The sequence below is a fragment of the Sus scrofa genome, chromosome 4 (assembly GCF_000003025.6).
Source record: "Sus scrofa isolate TJ Tabasco breed Duroc chromosome 4, Sscrofa11.1, whole genome shotgun sequence".
Classification (NCBI taxonomy): Eukaryota; Metazoa; Chordata; class Mammalia; order Artiodactyla; family Suidae; genus Sus; species Sus scrofa.
The window spans coordinates 103,269,254-103,287,536 of NC_010446.5; the positions used below are offsets into that span (position 1 = coordinate 103,269,254).

At 36.6% G+C, this 18,283-nt stretch overlaps 1 protein-coding gene across 1 annotated transcript in view; it reads right to left on the reverse strand.

Moving 5' to 3' along the window:
• MAN1A2 (mannosidase alpha class 1A member 2) overlaps window positions 1-18,283 on the reverse strand; it is a 162,204-nt gene that overhangs the window by 54,325 nt on the left and 89,596 nt on the right. The window contains exons 7-8 of the mRNA XM_001927622.7: window positions 12,924-13,047; window positions 8,252-8,345 (exon numbers count right to left, since the gene is read on the reverse strand). Of these exons, the coding sequence (XP_001927657.4) occupies window positions 8,252-8,345; window positions 12,924-13,047 (218 nt within the window). The remainder of the gene's footprint in view (window positions 1-8,251; window positions 8,346-12,923; window positions 13,048-18,283) is intronic.

Consider the following 18,283-nt stretch of genomic DNA (forward strand, 5'->3'; position numbering starts at 1 on the left):
AGAAGAAGACCAAAGGAGGTAAAAGACAGCAAATTAATAAAAGTTATGGCAAAAATCAATAAAATAGAATCTGCAGATATTAAAAGGCAACAAATTATGAACAACTTTATACCAGTAAAATAGAAAAGTTAGATGCAATGGGAGTTCCCATAAGGGAACAGTGATTAACAAACCTGACTAGCACCCATGAGGACATGGGTTCAATCCCTGGCCTTTCTCAGTGGGTTAAGGATCCGGCATTGCCATGAGCTGTGGTATATAGGTTGCAGATGTGGCTTGGATCTGGTGTTGCCATGGGTGTGGCGCAGGCCAACAGCTACAGCTCCGATTCGACTCCTAGCTTCAGAACTTCCATATGCCACAGGTGCACCCTAAAAAGACACACACACAAAAAAGAAAAGTTAGATGCAATGGACAAATTCTCTACAAGAGGGAAATTATCAAACTCACTCAGGAAGAAATAGATAATCTGAACAACCTTTTATATATCAAAGAAACTGAAATTGTAATTAAAAACCTTCCCCCCCAAAAAAAAACCCTAGGCCCTGATTGTTATATTAGTAAATTCTACCAAGTATTTAAGGAAAAAACAAATCAATTATGCACAAACTTTTACTGAAGAGTAGGTAATACTTCACAATTCATTTGGGGCCAGCATTACAATGATACTAAAATCAGACATTTAAAAAAAAAAAAGAAAAGAAAAGAAAGTTACAGAGCAATAGTTCTCATTTAACAAATCAAATACAGAAAATATCAACAGGATTTAATACATCATGAATAAATGTGATTCACCATAGGAATGCTGGGCAGGTTTACCATTTAAAGTCAATCAATGTAATTCACCATATTAACAGTCAAAAGAGGATATAGATGCAGGAAAAACATCTGGCAAAATTTGACATTCTTTCTTCGTAAAAACTCTCACCAAACCAGGAGAAGGGAACTCCCTCAATTAACCTTGCAAAGGGCATCTACAAGAAAACCTAAAGCCAGCATCATACTTAATAATGAAAGACTAAATGATTTCTCCCTAAAATTAGAAATAAGACCTGTTCACTTTTATCACTTCTCTTCCATACTGGACTGCAGGTTCTGGCAAGTGCAATTTGGCCAAAAAAAGAAACTGATTAAATAAATTTAAATAAATGATAGATACTGAAAAATATCTGGAATATTGGAAATAAAGAAGTAAAACCGTCTTTAGAGATAAAATGATCATCTATGTAGAAAATCCAAAAGAATCCAAAAAGAGAAAAAAAAGGTTGACAAAGGATAGGAGGTTTATACAGAAGACTTAAGGAGAGTAAGGAAGAAAAAAATAAACTGGGAGTTCTCCTGTGGAGCAGTGGGTTACGGATCTGGCATTGTTACTGTGGCTTGGGTCACTGCCATGGTGTGGGTTTTCTGGTCTGGGAACTTTTGCATGTTGCAGGCATGTCCATAAACAAACAAACAAACAAACAAACAAACTGATCAAAGTTAAAAAGTTGTCAGGGGTACTGGTGATCAGTTGGAATTGGAAATCATAAGTTTATAGTGACTTTAACTTGCATTACTGATGATTTTCATCAGCAATGCTCAGCTGACTCTACATGAATGGGGAGGGTTACATGGCTGGGTTGATACAAGTACTGGATTTGTAGGACAGAAAACACAGAAGACTGAAGGTACTTGAGGATTCTCACATTGGTCTGGATCCTATGCAGTCCAGGCTGGACAGGAAAGGAAGCAGCAGGTGATCCTCTTGTCCAAAAGTTCAGGATCCTTGCTCCACTGTTCACCTACTGCACCAACCCATAAAGTATCAGCTTACCTGTGTCAATCTGCTCTACTATCACGCCCAAATTCACAATTTTCACCACCAGTGAGAACCTCAGCATTACCTGTCATGTGTTCTTTCCCACTCCCTAAAGCAGATTTTTGAAATCTCGTCTTCAAAAGACCTCTACGGCTCTACCTTCTTCCTTACTCTTAGAAGATAATGAAGCCTTTAATTCACAGAAAAACATAGATCACTGACCCCAGTCTGTATCTTTCAACTTTCCGCACCTCCTCCTATCAATGCATGTGTTCCCTTTGCCTGCTGGAGAGGAAGAAATGTTCCTTCTCTGGTCTATGCACTCCATCGGCTCTGGATTCTACCCTCTCCTGCTTCCTTTTCAGGAACCCCCCCCCCACCCCCGGTTTATCTTCAACCTCAACTAAAACCACCTCTTACTGTTATGCTTATTATTAACATCTTAATCTAATCTTTCTTGATTCTACAGTACTCTTTTGGCGTGATATCTATAAGGTGCTTACTGAAAGAATGAAGAAAGAGAAATCATGGATGATATATAGATTTCTTGCTGGGGCAAGTGGGTAAGAGTGGCACTCTTCACTGAAACTGGAAATACCAGCGGGGAAAATGGCTTAAAGTAGAAGGAGTTTGAATTTTGGATATTTAAACGTATATGACAAACAGACAATCAGATATGTGGAAATCCAGAGAGAGCTAAGTTGGGGGGTATACCTTTGGGAGTTACAAAATTGGGGTTTATAAAAATATACTTGACCCATGGTGGAGTTCACGCAGAGAGAATGCATGAAGTGATTAAAGGACACATATGGTACGTTGGGGCATGACACTTATCAAAGTTATTAAAATAACAATGCAGGGCATTTTAAATTTCTGCACATTTTCTTTTTCCTTTCACACATACATTTCTGGATATGTTATACAGCTAAGGATTAACAAATGAGTAGCAAAAGAAAACATAAAGAAGAAATAACAATTAAAGTAAATGAAATAATGAGAAAGAAGCAGGGAAAGGCAAAAGCCTTTGGCATCATGGTTTAGGGCAAATGACTTTTAGATTTATGAATTACTGCGAGGGTTTACCGATTTAGTTACAGGTTACTTAGGTTATAGGATGGAGACCCCGTCCTGCCTAAGAGGTTCTCTCTAGCAATACTAGACTGTTGTTCCAGTGGAAATTTATATCTTTCATTAATAAATACATAGCAGAAGCCTGAGATCCATGGTTAACTATGGAATTTATCACACAGTGGTCTGAATGTCTTATTTGAACCACTGAACCATGCCTGCCTTAGTGTCCAATTTGGTAAACCACGTTACTCCAAGGTCCTTTTGAAATGCAGAAATTGAGAACACATTATAAAATATTACTAAATACCAATGGTTCATATTATGTCTTAGCACATAATGAAGTTAATGGCAGGTTTCTAAGAAGCTATTTCTTGAAGTGTTCTTAAAGGAAATTCTACAATAAAAATTAATACTTGTATCACGTGCTATATTTATTATTGCATAAATATGACTCACATGACCATCTTATTAAAATAAGCACAATTAGAACAGACGAAGAAACAAAGGCATGAGGTTAAGTAACTTATCTAAATTATTAAGCACGAAAGCCTGATTAGTCTAACTAATCTAATTAGTCTAACTAGTCTTCTAACTCCAAATATTACACCTATTCTTGCTTTTTCCTTCAATTTTTAAATTAGTAGTATAAAATTTTAAAAATCAGTAATGATAAATTATAAATTTCCTATATTGTAATCACATGTCATTAAATGTCATAGGCTAAGTACTAGAAAACCCAGTGAAAAAATTAAGAAAAAGATACCAATTACGTACCTTTAAATCTAGGCCTTGACTATATTCTTTTATATCTGTTACCAAGTATTTTTCCTAAAGGTAATTACCATAATTATTCTCTTGATGGCTGTGTGCATGTCACAGACATTATCATGACTCTAATTATAAATACAGTTAGCCAAAGCTGAATTGTTAAATTTCAGTTCAATTCACTGTTTGTTTTGCAGACTATTTATAGTTATGACAGATGTATACTGCTCAAAGTTAAAAAGGGAATTTGATATACATTTTAGAAGCTGATATAAAATATACAAAAACACTAAAAGGAACAAATTGGACAATTTAATAAGGATTGCAGCTGCTAAAGGAACAGCAGGGCAGTTCCCCTAGAATTTTAAAGACCTCTTGCCAAAACAACCAGTGAATAGCTCTTTTATAACATTCTCAAAATTAGTAACTGCTGAGAGTGAATATATTCTAAAGAAGTAACTTGAATTTATTTTGTGGGAAAGAAACAAGTATGAATGAAGAATTGTTTTTTACAGCAATTTTTTATTGTGGTAAAAAATATATGTATGACATTAAGTTGCCATTTTTACCATTTTTAAGTGTACTATTCCATGGCACCAGTTATATTCGCAATGTTGTACAAACATCACCATGATTTCCAAAACCTTTCCATCACCCCAAACAGAAACACTGTGCCTATTAACCACTAACTCTCCAGTCTCCTCTTACCCAAGCCCCTGATAACCTCTAATACACTTTGTCTCTAAAATTTGCTCTAGATATTTGATATAACTGGAATTATATAATATTTATCCTTCTATAACTGGCTTTTTTCATTTTAGCATAATATTTTCAAAGTCCATCTATGTTGCAGTTAAAAAGGGAATTTGATATATATATCAAAGGGAATTTGATATATATATAAAAACTTTATTCCTTTTTACAGCTAAATAGTACTCCACTGAATGGCTACACTGCATTTTGTTGGTATCCGATGGACACTGTGGTTGTTTCCACTTTGGGGTATTGTGAATAATGCTGTGAACACTGGTGGAGAATGATCTGTTTGAGATTTTGCTTTTCAAATCTAGGAGTTGAACTGTTGGATCACTGAGCATCCTATGTTTAACTTTTTGTGAAACCACCAAACTGTTTCTCACAATGGCTACACATTTCACACTTCCACCAGCAGTGTGAGAGGGTTCCAATTTCTCCACACCCTCACCAACACTTTATTATCTGTCCTTTAGATTACAGTCATCCTAGTAGGTATGAAGTGACATCTCATTATGCTTTTTTTTTTTTTTTTTTTTTTTTTGGTCTTTGTTGTTGTTGTTGTTGCTATTTCTTGGGCCGCTCCCGCGGCATATGGAGGTTCCCAGGCTAGGGGTCGAATCGGAGCTGTAGCCACCAGCCTACGCCAGAGCCACAGCAACACGGGATCCGAGCCGCGTCTGCAACCTACACCACAGCTCACAGCAACGCCGGATCGTTAACCCACTGAGCAAGGGCAGGGACCGAACCCGCAACCTCATGGTTCCTAGTCGGATTCGTTAACCACTGCGCCACGACGGGAACTCCTCATTATGCTTTTGATTTACATTTCCCTAATGACTAATGAAGCTGAGCATCTTTTTCATGTGTTCATTTTCCATCTGAATACCTTCTTTGGAGAAACGTTACTCAAATCCTTTATCCATTTTTTTAATTGATTTTTTGTTGTTGTTGAGTTTTAGCAGTTCTTTATATATTCTGGATATTAAGCCAGATAGATAATTTGCAAATATTAACTCACTTATTTGCAAATAAACTCTCACTCTGTGGGCTGTCTTTCAATCTCATGACAGTATCCTTTTTTAATGAAATCCAATTTATCTTTTTTTTTTTCCCTACTGTCACCCGCACTTTTGAAGAAATCATTGCCAAACCTAAGATCATGAAGATTTGCCCCTCTTTTCTTCATGGAGAGTTTTATAGTTTTGGTCCTTAAGTTTAGGGTCTTTGATGTTTTTTGAGTTAATTTTTATATGTGGTATAAGGCAAGGAGCCAAGTTCATTCTTTTTTATTTATTTATTTATTTTTTTGGTCTTTTTGCTATTTCTTGGGCCGCTCCCGCGGCATATGGAGGTTCCCAGGCTGGGGGTCGAATCGGAGCTGTAGCTGCCAGCCTACGCCAGAGCCCCAGCAACGTGGGATCCGAGCCGCGTCTGCAACCTATGCCACAGCTCACGGCAACGCCGGATCGTTAACCCACTGAGCAAGGGCAGGGATCGAACCCACAACCTCATGGTTCCTAGTCGGATTCGTGTTCCCTGCGCCACGAAGGGAACTCCCAAGTTCATTCTTTTTCATGTGGTTATCCAGTTTTCACAACACCATTTGATGAAGAGAAATTATCATTTTAATAATCGGGATGCCATCAATGCAATACTGTTAGTCATTTCAAAGGCTGGCAATTCTCAAAGAGCAATTTATTTTTTTCAGTATTCTAAGATTTTGATGTAAAAGACAGCATCTTTTTATTTAAAAATGCTTTTAATCTTACTTCAAAATTTATTTGATAAGACATGCCCATAATCAAATTTAGATTAATAGACATAAACAAAAGAAAACCATTCAGAAAAAAACACAACACTCTGGTTTCTATTCTTACAGTATTTGCTTTCTCTTTCTAAGTATCTTTCTAGATTTCATATTTATCTATGCCAAATATCCTGTAACATAACTTTTAATGGCTATATTTTATATCACATCTGAGGGAACTATAATTTATAACCAAATTTCTTTCATAGGATGTTTAGAAACTATTCGATGCAGTAGGCTCTAATCACAAATACATTTAAATTAAATAAAATTTAAAATGCAGTTCCACAACCATACTAGCAACATTTTCTAGTGCTCAATAACCCCATGCTAGTGATTACTTTACTAAGACAGATATGGAACATTTTCATCATCACAGAAAGTTCTATTGGACAGGAGTGCTTTATAACATGTCTAAATTATCCCTATTATAAATAACCCCAAAGTTACTGTAAAGAGCCTCAACAGGAATTCCCTTGTGGTGCAGAGGGTTAAGGATCCAGCGTTGTCACTGCAGTGGCTTGGGTAGCTACTGCGGTGTGGGTTCAATCCCTGTCCTGAGAACTTCCACATGCTACAGGCGTGACAAAAAACAAACAAAACAAAAAACTTATGAAAATTTCTTTGGAATAAATGCCTAGAAATGAATCACTGGTTCAAAGATCATACAAAGTTTCATACTTTTTGAAGCTGGAAACAGGGAAGTGTTCATTTCCTTTATCAAGTTAATAGATAAAAGAACAGTGTCTTCTCTTTAAAAGTTTCACTGATTTGATTAGAGACATGGTGAAGTGGGAAGACAGAGGGACAAAGGTCTCTTGTGACCAGTCTATGGAGAAGATACAAATACGGTATTAAATACGGTAGTCTTTGTATATTATAGTAAAGTAGCACCCAGTCTGTACAGAAAGAGTACACTGTCATATTACACTGTCTCCATGTACCTATCATTTATCTTCAACAAACCACTTTTAGGATTAAATATGAACACCTGTATATTGTCCACTTGTGTTTTATTTTTTTGATAGAACTAATTTGCTATTTATTGTTTTTTTAAAAAAATCAATTCCTTCAAAGATCAATTCTAAAACTCTAAGAAGAAAATCACCCCCTCCTCATACAAAACAATGTCCTGAACCAGAGAAAACACTTCTACATGGTCTCACGTAACAAGTGGTACATTCCTCTATGACAACATCTATCACATTATATTTCAACAACTTCTAAGTGTGTCTGCCTACCCATCCTGCTAGCCTGGGATCTGCTCGAATTCAAACCAAGTTCTATATATTCTGTCCGTATCTTCATTCAAGAGCCTGGTAAATAACAGACACTGACACCTTCTTTAAAATGAATGACTAGACATGGTTTGTCCAAGAAAAGTCACCCCATTAACATTTAATGTACTCAACTGTTCTTTACATTCCTTTACTAAATACTTATTTCAAGCAATGCTCTTACGTACACAATGATATAGTTTACAAATTAGGGCTTAAAAGTATAACCCTTCACAAATGTCACACTTTATTTTACAAAGTACTTAGAAATCCATGAAATAAAATACTCTTGTGAGATAGGTTATTAATGTTTCCGCTTTACAAACAGAAAAATTGAAGCTATAAGAGATCAGAAACTTGCCAAAAGTAATAGTACCAGTCCATCACAGGATTATATACTGAGATTTCTAACATTGCATGTAGTGTACTTAACATTACATCAAGCAAAAGTTTTCCATCTTTTCTTTTTTTTTCTTTTTTTTTTTTTTTGGTCTTTTTGTCTTTTTAGGGCCACACCTGCGGCATATGGAGGTTCCCAGGCTGGGGTCCAATCGGAGCTGTTGCTGCCAGCCTACGCCAGAGCCACAGCAACACCAGATCCGAGCTGCGTCTGTGACCTACACCATAGCCCACGGATCCTTAACCCACTGAGCAAGGGCAGGAATTGAACCTGCAACCTCATGGTTCCTAGTCAGATTCGTTTCCACTGCGCCATGATAGGAACTCCAGTTTTCAATCTTTTAACAAAGCATCAGTTGTAATAGAAATACTTACACTGTCCCCAGCGACCTGTTCTTGGGTTCAAATAATTTGGATAAAGACCATTTGGACGGTCCATTCTCTGAAGTAGTTTCCGAATATGCATAACCTAAGCAAAATAAAGAATACACTTAATGAAAAAAATCACTAAGGTTTTACATTGATCTAGGCTTTGTTTTTTCCCCTCACTCAGAAACTACACTATCTCCCATCCCTCACTTTGTGTGTGTATGTATTATTTTTATTTTCAGAAGACAAAAGAATGCTAACTTTTTCATCTTTCATGACATCATTCTGAATTGATTAAACCTGTTTCATGTAATTATTCAGATTGAGATTGCTATACACAGAGTTGGTCTCAAACGTGAAAGACACAAGTAATATAGCATCCCTGAAGCCATTCCTAAAACTACAGGATATCAGAATACAGCCAAACGAAAGATGACTAGAAACTTTGTATTAAAAGGACTAATGCTATGTTCAAGCCCAGAAAATAGTGAGATATCATAACATTATTCCTTTTAATACAAAGAAAGGACTTTTGTCTTCTGAAAATAAAGCATCCACTGAATCCTCTCTGTTTCTCTTTCACATTATCATTTCCTTTCTAAATCTTTTTATCTATCTTTTAATTTCCATGTGTTTACTAGCTTGACTCAATCTTGTCTTCTAAGTTTCATACTATATTTTGAATGTTTTCTTTGTATTGCTTTCATTTTGCCTTTTGTTTCGAAAATAACTTAAGTTTTTTCATACACTTGATTACTGATACCGCATCTTATGTCTGACCACTTTTTATCTCTCTTTATATTCTTATTTCATAAGAATCTTCATTATCTTCTTTCTCATGGTGATGTTTGGTCCAGGTCTTCAATTGCTATTTTCTGGTATTTTTCGGCCATCTTTATTTTTCATGTTCCTTCCCTCTTTTTTCTTTTAATCTGATAATTTTTTTTCTTTTTTCTTTTTTTTTTCTTTGCCTTTTGTCTGTTTAGGGCAGCGCCCATGGCATATGGAGGTTCCCAGGCTAGAAGTCCAATCGGAGCTGTAGTTGCCAGCCCACGCCACAGCCACAGCAATGCCAGATCTGAGCCACGTCTGCGACCTACACCACAGCTCAAGGCAATGCCGGATCCTTAACCCACTGAGCAAGGCCAGGGATCAAACCTGCAACCTCATGGTTCCTGGTCGGATTTGCTTGTGCTGTGCCACAATGGGAACTCCTGATAATACTTTTGTATAAATTCTATACATGTTCTTTTTTGATGATTTACTCGTCACTATTTTTCTTGAATCAGCGATTCACAAGAATTTTGACAAAAAAGGATAAGGAGAGTTCAGATGTGACTGTGCCTTTTTAAGGCTTTGCTTTTCTTCAGGCAACTGAAACCAGCAATCCTAGAGAATCTGTCGTTCATTCTCCTCCCTCACCAAAGTATGCAGGCACAAACAGCTTGTTGGTGAGACTGCTAACTGAATTGTTTTTCTAGCTTCTCAACACATCATATTTGGAGGGGTCCAAGGATGCATCCACCAGCTGCTTGTGATCCTGTTCTCACTGCTGCTAATGAAGATTTGGTTTTGTACCTCAAGATATATTATTCACTTCAGAGAACTGCTCTATTAGCTTTTTATTTTTGAAATCTGCAGCCACAAACATTCTCTCCTCAGTCACCCAAATCTCTCTCTGACCTTAATTGTTTACACAAGTCTTTCTTCCTATTTTGTTATGCGAGGTATCAAGTAGCTCTTAATTTTGTTAACAATGGACTTCACAGTTCTGTTTCTCCTTTTTATTGCTTTTAGGTGATTTCTATGTTAGGTCCTCCACTTAAGAAATACCACATGTCAACTTAACCTCTATTTCACAACTTTATCACCTTTTAATCTATGTTTTCCCCTATTTTTACTGTGATTATCTGTTGCCTTTATATCATGTCAGTAATTCAGTTTTCAAATACGTAAAGTTATTTGTTTTTCATTTATCCTATAGAAATACATTATGTAGGTCTCAGTTTCTTTAGCTCTGCAACATTATTGTATCATTTTATTAAATGGTTTTGCATTCTAATTTTACTGAATTTAATCTCTACTAAGGTATGGATTACTCATAGTGACTTTTAAAACTTCAAACTGAAAAAAAAATAAATAAATAAAATAAAATTTCAAACTTTTATCAGTCTTTTACATGCTATTTACCACGCTGCTTTTGTTTCCTGCAACTTATCTGCGTAACCGTCTTGCTTTCTCTTTTCATCTTGCTCGTATTTAACTGGATCAGCTCTGACCTGAACTTTGGTCTGATACAGTATAGCTGAATTGTTCTCCAATTTCCTTCCTACAATTTGTGTGCAGGGGTATCCTTCCCCTCCTGAACACACTTTGAAATGTGGAGCACTAGTGTGCTCACTCATTTCCTGAAGCCTATGTGCTCAAGGAGGATAGAAGGTGAGAAGCCCTCTGGAGCTGAGGGCAGCTGGATGCTGAACACCTTAGGCAATGGTCTCTCTTGTAAGATTAATAAGGAATATCAGGAATTTGCTGACTTGCTTTCTCTGCCCAGTAAGGATTCAAGATAGGGTAGGAAAAAGACTTAGGTATCATAACAGAACTCTTTTGCTTCTTTTTCCTTTTGGCTATCACATGTTTATGACATGAGGTGGCAGCCTTTCCTTCTTTCATTGATGCTGTTGATGATTTATTTTGCTGGTCTTTATTATTTTTGTTATTGTTCATTTAATCAGGAAAGGGAAAATTCTGTGATCTGGTTCCATTTTGCTATCTCTACCTGAAAATTCTTCTCAACTAATGAGAGATTTCATACACAGAAAGAAATATATAGAGATTCTACTCATACCCCAATTTAAGAAATACAACACTACATAACCTTTGCTGCTCTGTTTGCCACTACTCATTCACAATCATTGCCTTTGTCCTAGATATGGTCACAGCCCTGATTTTTTTTTTTTTTTTTTTTTTGGTCTTTTTGCCATTTCTTGGGCTGCTCTAGCAGCCTATGGAGGTTCCCAGGCTAGGGGTCAAATCAGAACTGTAGCCACCGTCCTACGCCAGAGCCACAGAACCATAGGATCTGAACCGCGTCTGCAACCTACACCACAGCTCACGGCAACACCGGATCCTTAACCCACTGAGCAAGGACAGGGATCGAACCTGCAACCTCATGGTTCCTAGTCGGATTCGTTAACCACTGCGCCACAAATAGAGTCATCATTACCTTGACTCTATTAAAATCACTTTTGAATCTCTAAATAAATTTTATAAAAGTTGTATTATACTCTTTTGATTGGTGAATGTGACCATAACTAATTTATTTTCACTGCTGTACTAAATCTTATTTAAGGAGTCGTGGCGCAGTGGTTAACGAATCCGACTAGGAACCATGAGGTTGCAGGTTCGATCCCTGCCCTTGCTCAGTGGGTTAACGATCCGGCGTTGCCGTGAGCTGTGGTATAGGTTGCAGACGCGGCTCGGATCCCGCGTTGCTGTGGCTCTGGTGTAGGCCGGTGGCTACAGCTCTGATTTGACCCCTAGCCTGGGAACCTCCATATGCCGCTGGAGTGGCCCAAGAAATGGCAAAAAGACAAAAAAAAAAAAAAAAAAATCTTATTTAAGTTGCTAATACAAACAATGCTTTAATGTATATGATGTAAATGTACATACCAAAGAGTGGAACTGCTGGGTTATAGGGTCTATGTATTTTCAGCTTTACTAGATCCTGTCTTTTAAATTTAAGCCTTTAATATCCTGGAATTATAATCTACAATGCAACTCTTGTCAAAATGTTTCCACATATATATGGATCTGTCTAAGGGCTATTTATTCTGTTCTTCATTCTTACTTGTTTCCAGGTAACAATATCACACTGTTAGTGTTGAAAACGGTGAAATGCAAATCCACCCAACATATTTTTCTTTAGGAGTATCTTGAAGGTTTCTCTATTTAAATTCTAGAAGTGTCTGGTCAAATTCCATTTAAAAAAAAAAAAAAAGGCATTGGGTAAGTGACTGGCACTGAATTGATGCCAGAGATCAATTTGGAGATGACCGAAATTTTTATGATATTGTTTACCTAGACATGAACATAAAACATCTCTCCATTTACTAAGATTTTCTCCAATGTCATTTAAGTTTTGAACTTTGTTTACCTTTTGTTAGATTTACTTGTGGGAAACTTACACTTTTGTACCTACCACATAAGGTATGTTTTTACAAATGGTACTTTCTTGCCTCCTCTATCTGGTGCAGAGAAATACTACTGATTTTTAACATCTATATTGATCTTTTATTCAAAAAATAGCTTAATCTCTTATTTCTAGTAATTTAGACTGTCTTAGGTACTCATCCAGTCTGCAAATAATCACTGTTTTCTTCCTTCCTTTTTAATTCTTTTCCTTTTGGTTCGTTCCATTTATCCTGTCTTGCCATGCTAACTAGGAACTTCAGGACAATGCTAAACAGAGATACTAATGGAATATTTTTTAAAAACCTACTAGTGGTTATACCTTCTCAAATAACAGTAAATATTTTAGATATGTTCTAAATAGAAGGGACAGTTCTTTACATAATTTTTGAAAAGGCAAACATTTTCTAAGCATTAGCCAAGTCTTTGGGGTAAATCCTAAAGGATTCTTTTATAACAAACAAAGAAAGAAGTCAAGAAAACCAACCTTTTTGTAGTAAACCGGGTCTCCTGTCAAGTAGCTGAGGTGGACGAACTCCATATGTAGGGTACCAAATTCAGCAAGAATGCTGCTACCTGCAGATGCCCAGCCCCAGTTTCGTCCTACTCCACTGAATGAAAGAAAAGATAAAAAGGAGACAGGATCAGGGAAAAAAAAACAAAACATTTTTTAACAAATACACAAATTTTAAATAAATCTCTTAGAGATTATCTCACACAATAGCTTACTTATTTCTATAATTATATTACTTTAAAATTATTTTGAATAGACTATCCACATGTTCTAAGAATCAAAATATAGAAAAGTATATATTAAACCTATTTTACTTCATTCTCATCTCTCTTCCCCTACCATGCCTCAAATAGAATTCATTAGCTTCTTATGTATTAGCACAGAAAATTTATCCGTGTATAAGCAATCTAAGCGTACATTATTTTCCTCCTTCTTAAACAAAACATAATGAAGTAAACATACTGCTCTGTACCTTGGATTTTACTATACCTCAGGAGGCTTTCCATATCAGTTCATAAACGACTTTCTCATTTTGTGTTGTTCTATTTCACAGATGCACAGGACTCCATGACATTAATGATTTCCAATTGAAATGTCTCATCCCAGAGACATATGAAAATGTGTGACAGCATTTTACATTGTTTCAAACCTTGAAGTGCAACCTTCATTTATTGTTATGGGACCAAAGATGTAACAGGATAGTATCATAATAATGAACCATCCTGCTCCCAATATTGACAGTGCCTATATGAAATCTACTACATTATACGAATAAATACAATGTATTTAATCATTCCTCTATTAGAAGTCCTTTGGCATATTTCTAATATTTTGCTATTATGAAAGATTTTATAGTGAATAATCTTGTGTTCATTTCATTTGTGGAGGTATATCTCTAGGATATTGTCCTACTTTTTATTTTTAGCCTGCCTTATACATTTATATTGGAAGCTGGACTACATAAATAAAAAAGTATAGACTCTTTGGATGTTCTTTCTCAGAAGGTTGTTTCTTCTAAGACATGGATTGAGTATAGGCAGATTTCCTTGGATTGAGTATAGGCAGATTTCCTTGGTTTTAGGTGTTGTTAAGGGTAGTCTATTTCAGATTAACCTCTACTTCTAAGGAGTGGTCCTCTAGGATCTTAGCTAAAAGCCTGGGGTATTTACTAAGGGCTCTTCATCTTGGCAGCTTTAAACACTAACCTCTGTCTCCCCAGTGCCATGTAGTTGTTAATTTTTCTCCTTTATATCTACTTGTATACTGGCAATTCAGTATGCTGTGCTGAGAAAACATTAAAATAGGTATTAGGATGTATCACTACCTTGTTTAAAGTTCTTTATTTTTGTTGTGCTATTTTTATACTGTTTTTGGAAGTATGGGAGGCAATAACCATCAACACATTTTTTGAAGCTAAACATGAGAATGAAGGAAGAAATATGAATACAGTAACTATGTGAGAAAGTCCTTCATTTCACAAATATTAAGTGCCCACTATGATCTGGGAGGTAACAGTAGTGAACCTGACATTTAACATTCCTGCTCCCATAATAAATAAGACCACTTTAAATAGTGACAATTGTTAAGAAGAAACATAAACAGAGTAACCGAATACTGAGTACTACTCAGAGAATATAAATTAGAAGACTTTATGCGTAACGTTCAAAGAAAGTGTTTCTGAAATGACACAATTTAATCTGACACCTGAATGATGAGAAGGAACCACTGAAAAACAGCTCTAGAAGAGAATTCCCAGTACAGGAAACAGTAAATCCACGTGCCCTGAGGAAAAAGAAGGTGGCTGGTGTGGCTAGAGCTCAGGAAGGAGAAGCGAATGTTACCGGATGAGGTTAGAGAGCTAGGTATAACCCAGATTGCGCAGAAATTCTGTAGATTATAATAAAAATTTTAAGTTTTTATTCTAAGTATGATAGAAAGTCATGGAGAATTGTAAGGAATGTAATATAATATTTAAGGAATAAACATACCACCTAGAAAGATCACCCAGGCCTCAGGATGGCAAATGGATTATAGTATAGTCAAGCATAAACATGAAATCCCTTTTCAATGTAAAAGACTTCTGGCCAAAAGTCCCAAATAAAAGTCTTATTCATAATGCATTTAAACACTTCAAAATACTAACTTCTAAATAAGGTTTTTCACTTTTTATTTTATACACAGACTCACAAGACCATTCACCTTGGCAGCTTAGGCTAACCTCTGTCTCCCTCGTACTATGTAGCTGTTAGATTTTCAACTTTGCCCCTTAGCCTCCAAGTGCTATTTCTTTGAGGCTTGCCCTATGCATGCACAGTTACACAATCAGTCAACAATTTGAGGGAAATTTGTACATAAATTTTGGGGCTTTTCCTCTGCAGTTCCCTCCTGTCTTGAGATTTGTCCCTCATGTCTCAGCCTTTTGGCAGCTCCAAGGTCTGACCATAGTTTCCTTTGCCTCAAATAGCCACTACTTTAGGCTTGGCCTCAAGTGCCCTGCAGGATAGTTTAGAATACGCCCTCAGGGGAAAAGTCAGTGTTCCTATGGAGATGACTTTTTCTTAGGACCAGAGCCCCTTAAGTCCTTTGTGCATTAGTCGCTCTCCAATCCCTTCAAATCATTTTGTCAAGCTTTTATGATTGTTTTTGGTGGGACGGTTAACCTGGTATAAGCTATTCCATGGTTGGAACTTGTCACGAGACATGTTTCTACAATATTTTCTTAGCCTCTTTGCTGAAAACTCCATCTTGTCCTGCTTTACTTTACCCCATCTTCCTGCTTGAAAAACAGTCACAGTGATGGTAAATGACTTAAGCTTAAGAACAAAGACCTAAAGCCGTAAGTTATGAGGACACAATGCGTTCGTCTAGGCATGCCTGGACCTGTGCAGATTGGCATGCCGTTTGCACAGCATGAGATGTCCTCTAAAGAATAAGAGAAAGAGAACCTCATGGCCCCAAATGGTTTATGAGTGGTACAAAGAGAACCAAGGTGCAAATCTAGGCACAATGGGTTGCCCTGCCTAAATAGGTATGCCCTTTGCCAAAGCACAGTGAGGATTCTCTGAAATGCTATGCCAAGCTTCCTCAAATGCTAATGATTTGTTAAATGCCTAAAGGTCAGAGTAAAAGCTTAACCATCAACCAGCTATGTGACTTTTAAAATAATAAAAGAACTTATAAAATAATAAAAAAAAGAAACCTATATCCTCCACCTATAGCCCCCTCCTCACTTGACATAATCCTAAAGAGCACAATAAAAGCTCTTGTGTGGTTTCTTGAGGCAGGGCTCTTGGTCCTCGAGACCTTGAGTCCCCTGGTTCCGATCTTTGCTTAAGATAAATGTCTCTGTGTCTTGTTTTATGTTAACTTTTTCCCTTAAGTTTCACAGCACCGGTTCTTCAGCCCCATCCTGCTGAGCTGGTCTCGGCAGGAACTGAAAGTCCAGATTAATTATTTAAGTAGCAGAGTTCATGGGTTATTCCTACTAGAACTCTAAACCATTCTCTTGAACTTTGAGGATTTAAAAATATAAATCTTTCTCTTATAGAAAGATTGATGCTTTTGGTTTTAGATCTTTTAGCATGCGTTCATTTTTTAAACTCTGTATCGCCTAGATAAATATTAAATTAGGTAAATCAAATGACAAATATGGATCAATATGAGCTTTTAGAGACACAAGAACCATATCTTAGAATTACTAGTAAAGTGTATGCAGAATAGAGTAATACGTGACTTGGTAGAGGTGCTGAAAGAGATGTAGAAGATAAAAATAATAAATTTAACTACTGGTTAGCACACAGGCTCCTCGTCCTGCATTAGTTAACCCTAGGAACCTAAGCACGATATTTGCCTTCTCTGAGACTCAGTTTCCTTATCTATAATGCGAGAATTTATGATATCTAGTTCACACGGCTGTTAGGATAATTAAATGATATTTAAGACTGTGAAAACACTTCATAAAGAGCCCAGTAAGAATAGTATCTAATAAAAGTTTTTAAATAATTTTACTCTAAGTTATTTTAATTGTTTAGAGAAAAAAACTTCCTCAATCTGAGAAAGACGACTGATAAAAAAAATCTAGAGTTAACATCATATTTGATGAACTTTTTTAAAAAAGCAGTACTATAAAAACATTTTGTGGATATCCACAAGACTATAAAATACAGGTGAAGACAATCCTTTTAACCAAGATTAAAAACCTCAGTTAATAAAGACATACTTGAATATATAAAAATTTTAAAACCTAGGAATGAAAAAATGGTATAAATAAAGACAACATACAAGTAACAGAACAGGGAAAAGAGAATTCTATGATCTACAAAGTTCTTTTATAAACTAACGGTAGTCATCACAAAGATTGATTTAAAGCTTTTGGGATGACCTGGAAAAGTAGTTCCATGAGATTTTGTTGGGTGAGAAAAATATGAAGCAGAAAAGCATAAAAATTTTAAACGCTGGGAGTTGCCATTGTGGCGCAGCAGAAACGAATCTGACTAGGAACCATGAGGTTACGGGTTCGATCCCTGGCCTTGCTCAGTGGATCCAGGAGGATCCAGCATTGCCATGAGCTGTGGTGTAGGTCGCAGACAGGGCTCAGATCCTGTGTTGCTGTGGCTATGGCGTAGGCCGGTGGCTATAGCTCTGATTCGACCCCTAGCCTGAGAACTTCCATATGCTATGGGTGCGACCCTAAAGGGACAAAAAGACAAAAAAAAAGTTTTTAAAGCTCCTCCAGTATGTATGTTTATGTTTCTGTATCTATATGATATTACAGGAGATAATGTTAGATTGGTTGTGTTTTTTTTGTTTTGTTTTGTTTTTGTCTTTTCTAGGGCTGCTCCTGTGGCATATGGAGGTTCCCAGGGTAGGGGTCTAACTGGAGCTGTAGCTGCCAGCCCATGCCATAGTCACAGCAATGCAGGATCTGAGCCGCATCTGCAACTTATACCACAGCTCATGGCAACCCTGGATCCTTAACCCACTGAGCGATGCCAGGGATCGAACCCGCAACCTCACGGTTCCTAGTCAGATTCGTTAACCACTGAGCCACAATGGGAACTCCCAACAATGTCAGATTGTTAATATGAGTTGGCTTTCAAACAGCAAGAGTGGAAGAAAGCCTATGTGTGAGAGACACATAGGACTCAACCAAAAATCAAAAACCTTAAAAAAAAGGTAAATACGTCCATTTGTGGTCTATGAACTCAAGTAAAATATGTATTTGTATGAACATATAAAAGATACAATATGAAAATTAAACTTATGTTCAAGACATAGTCCTTAAAAACCTCCGTACTTTCATCTCAATCTAACTTTGAAGTTTCGCAATTTTT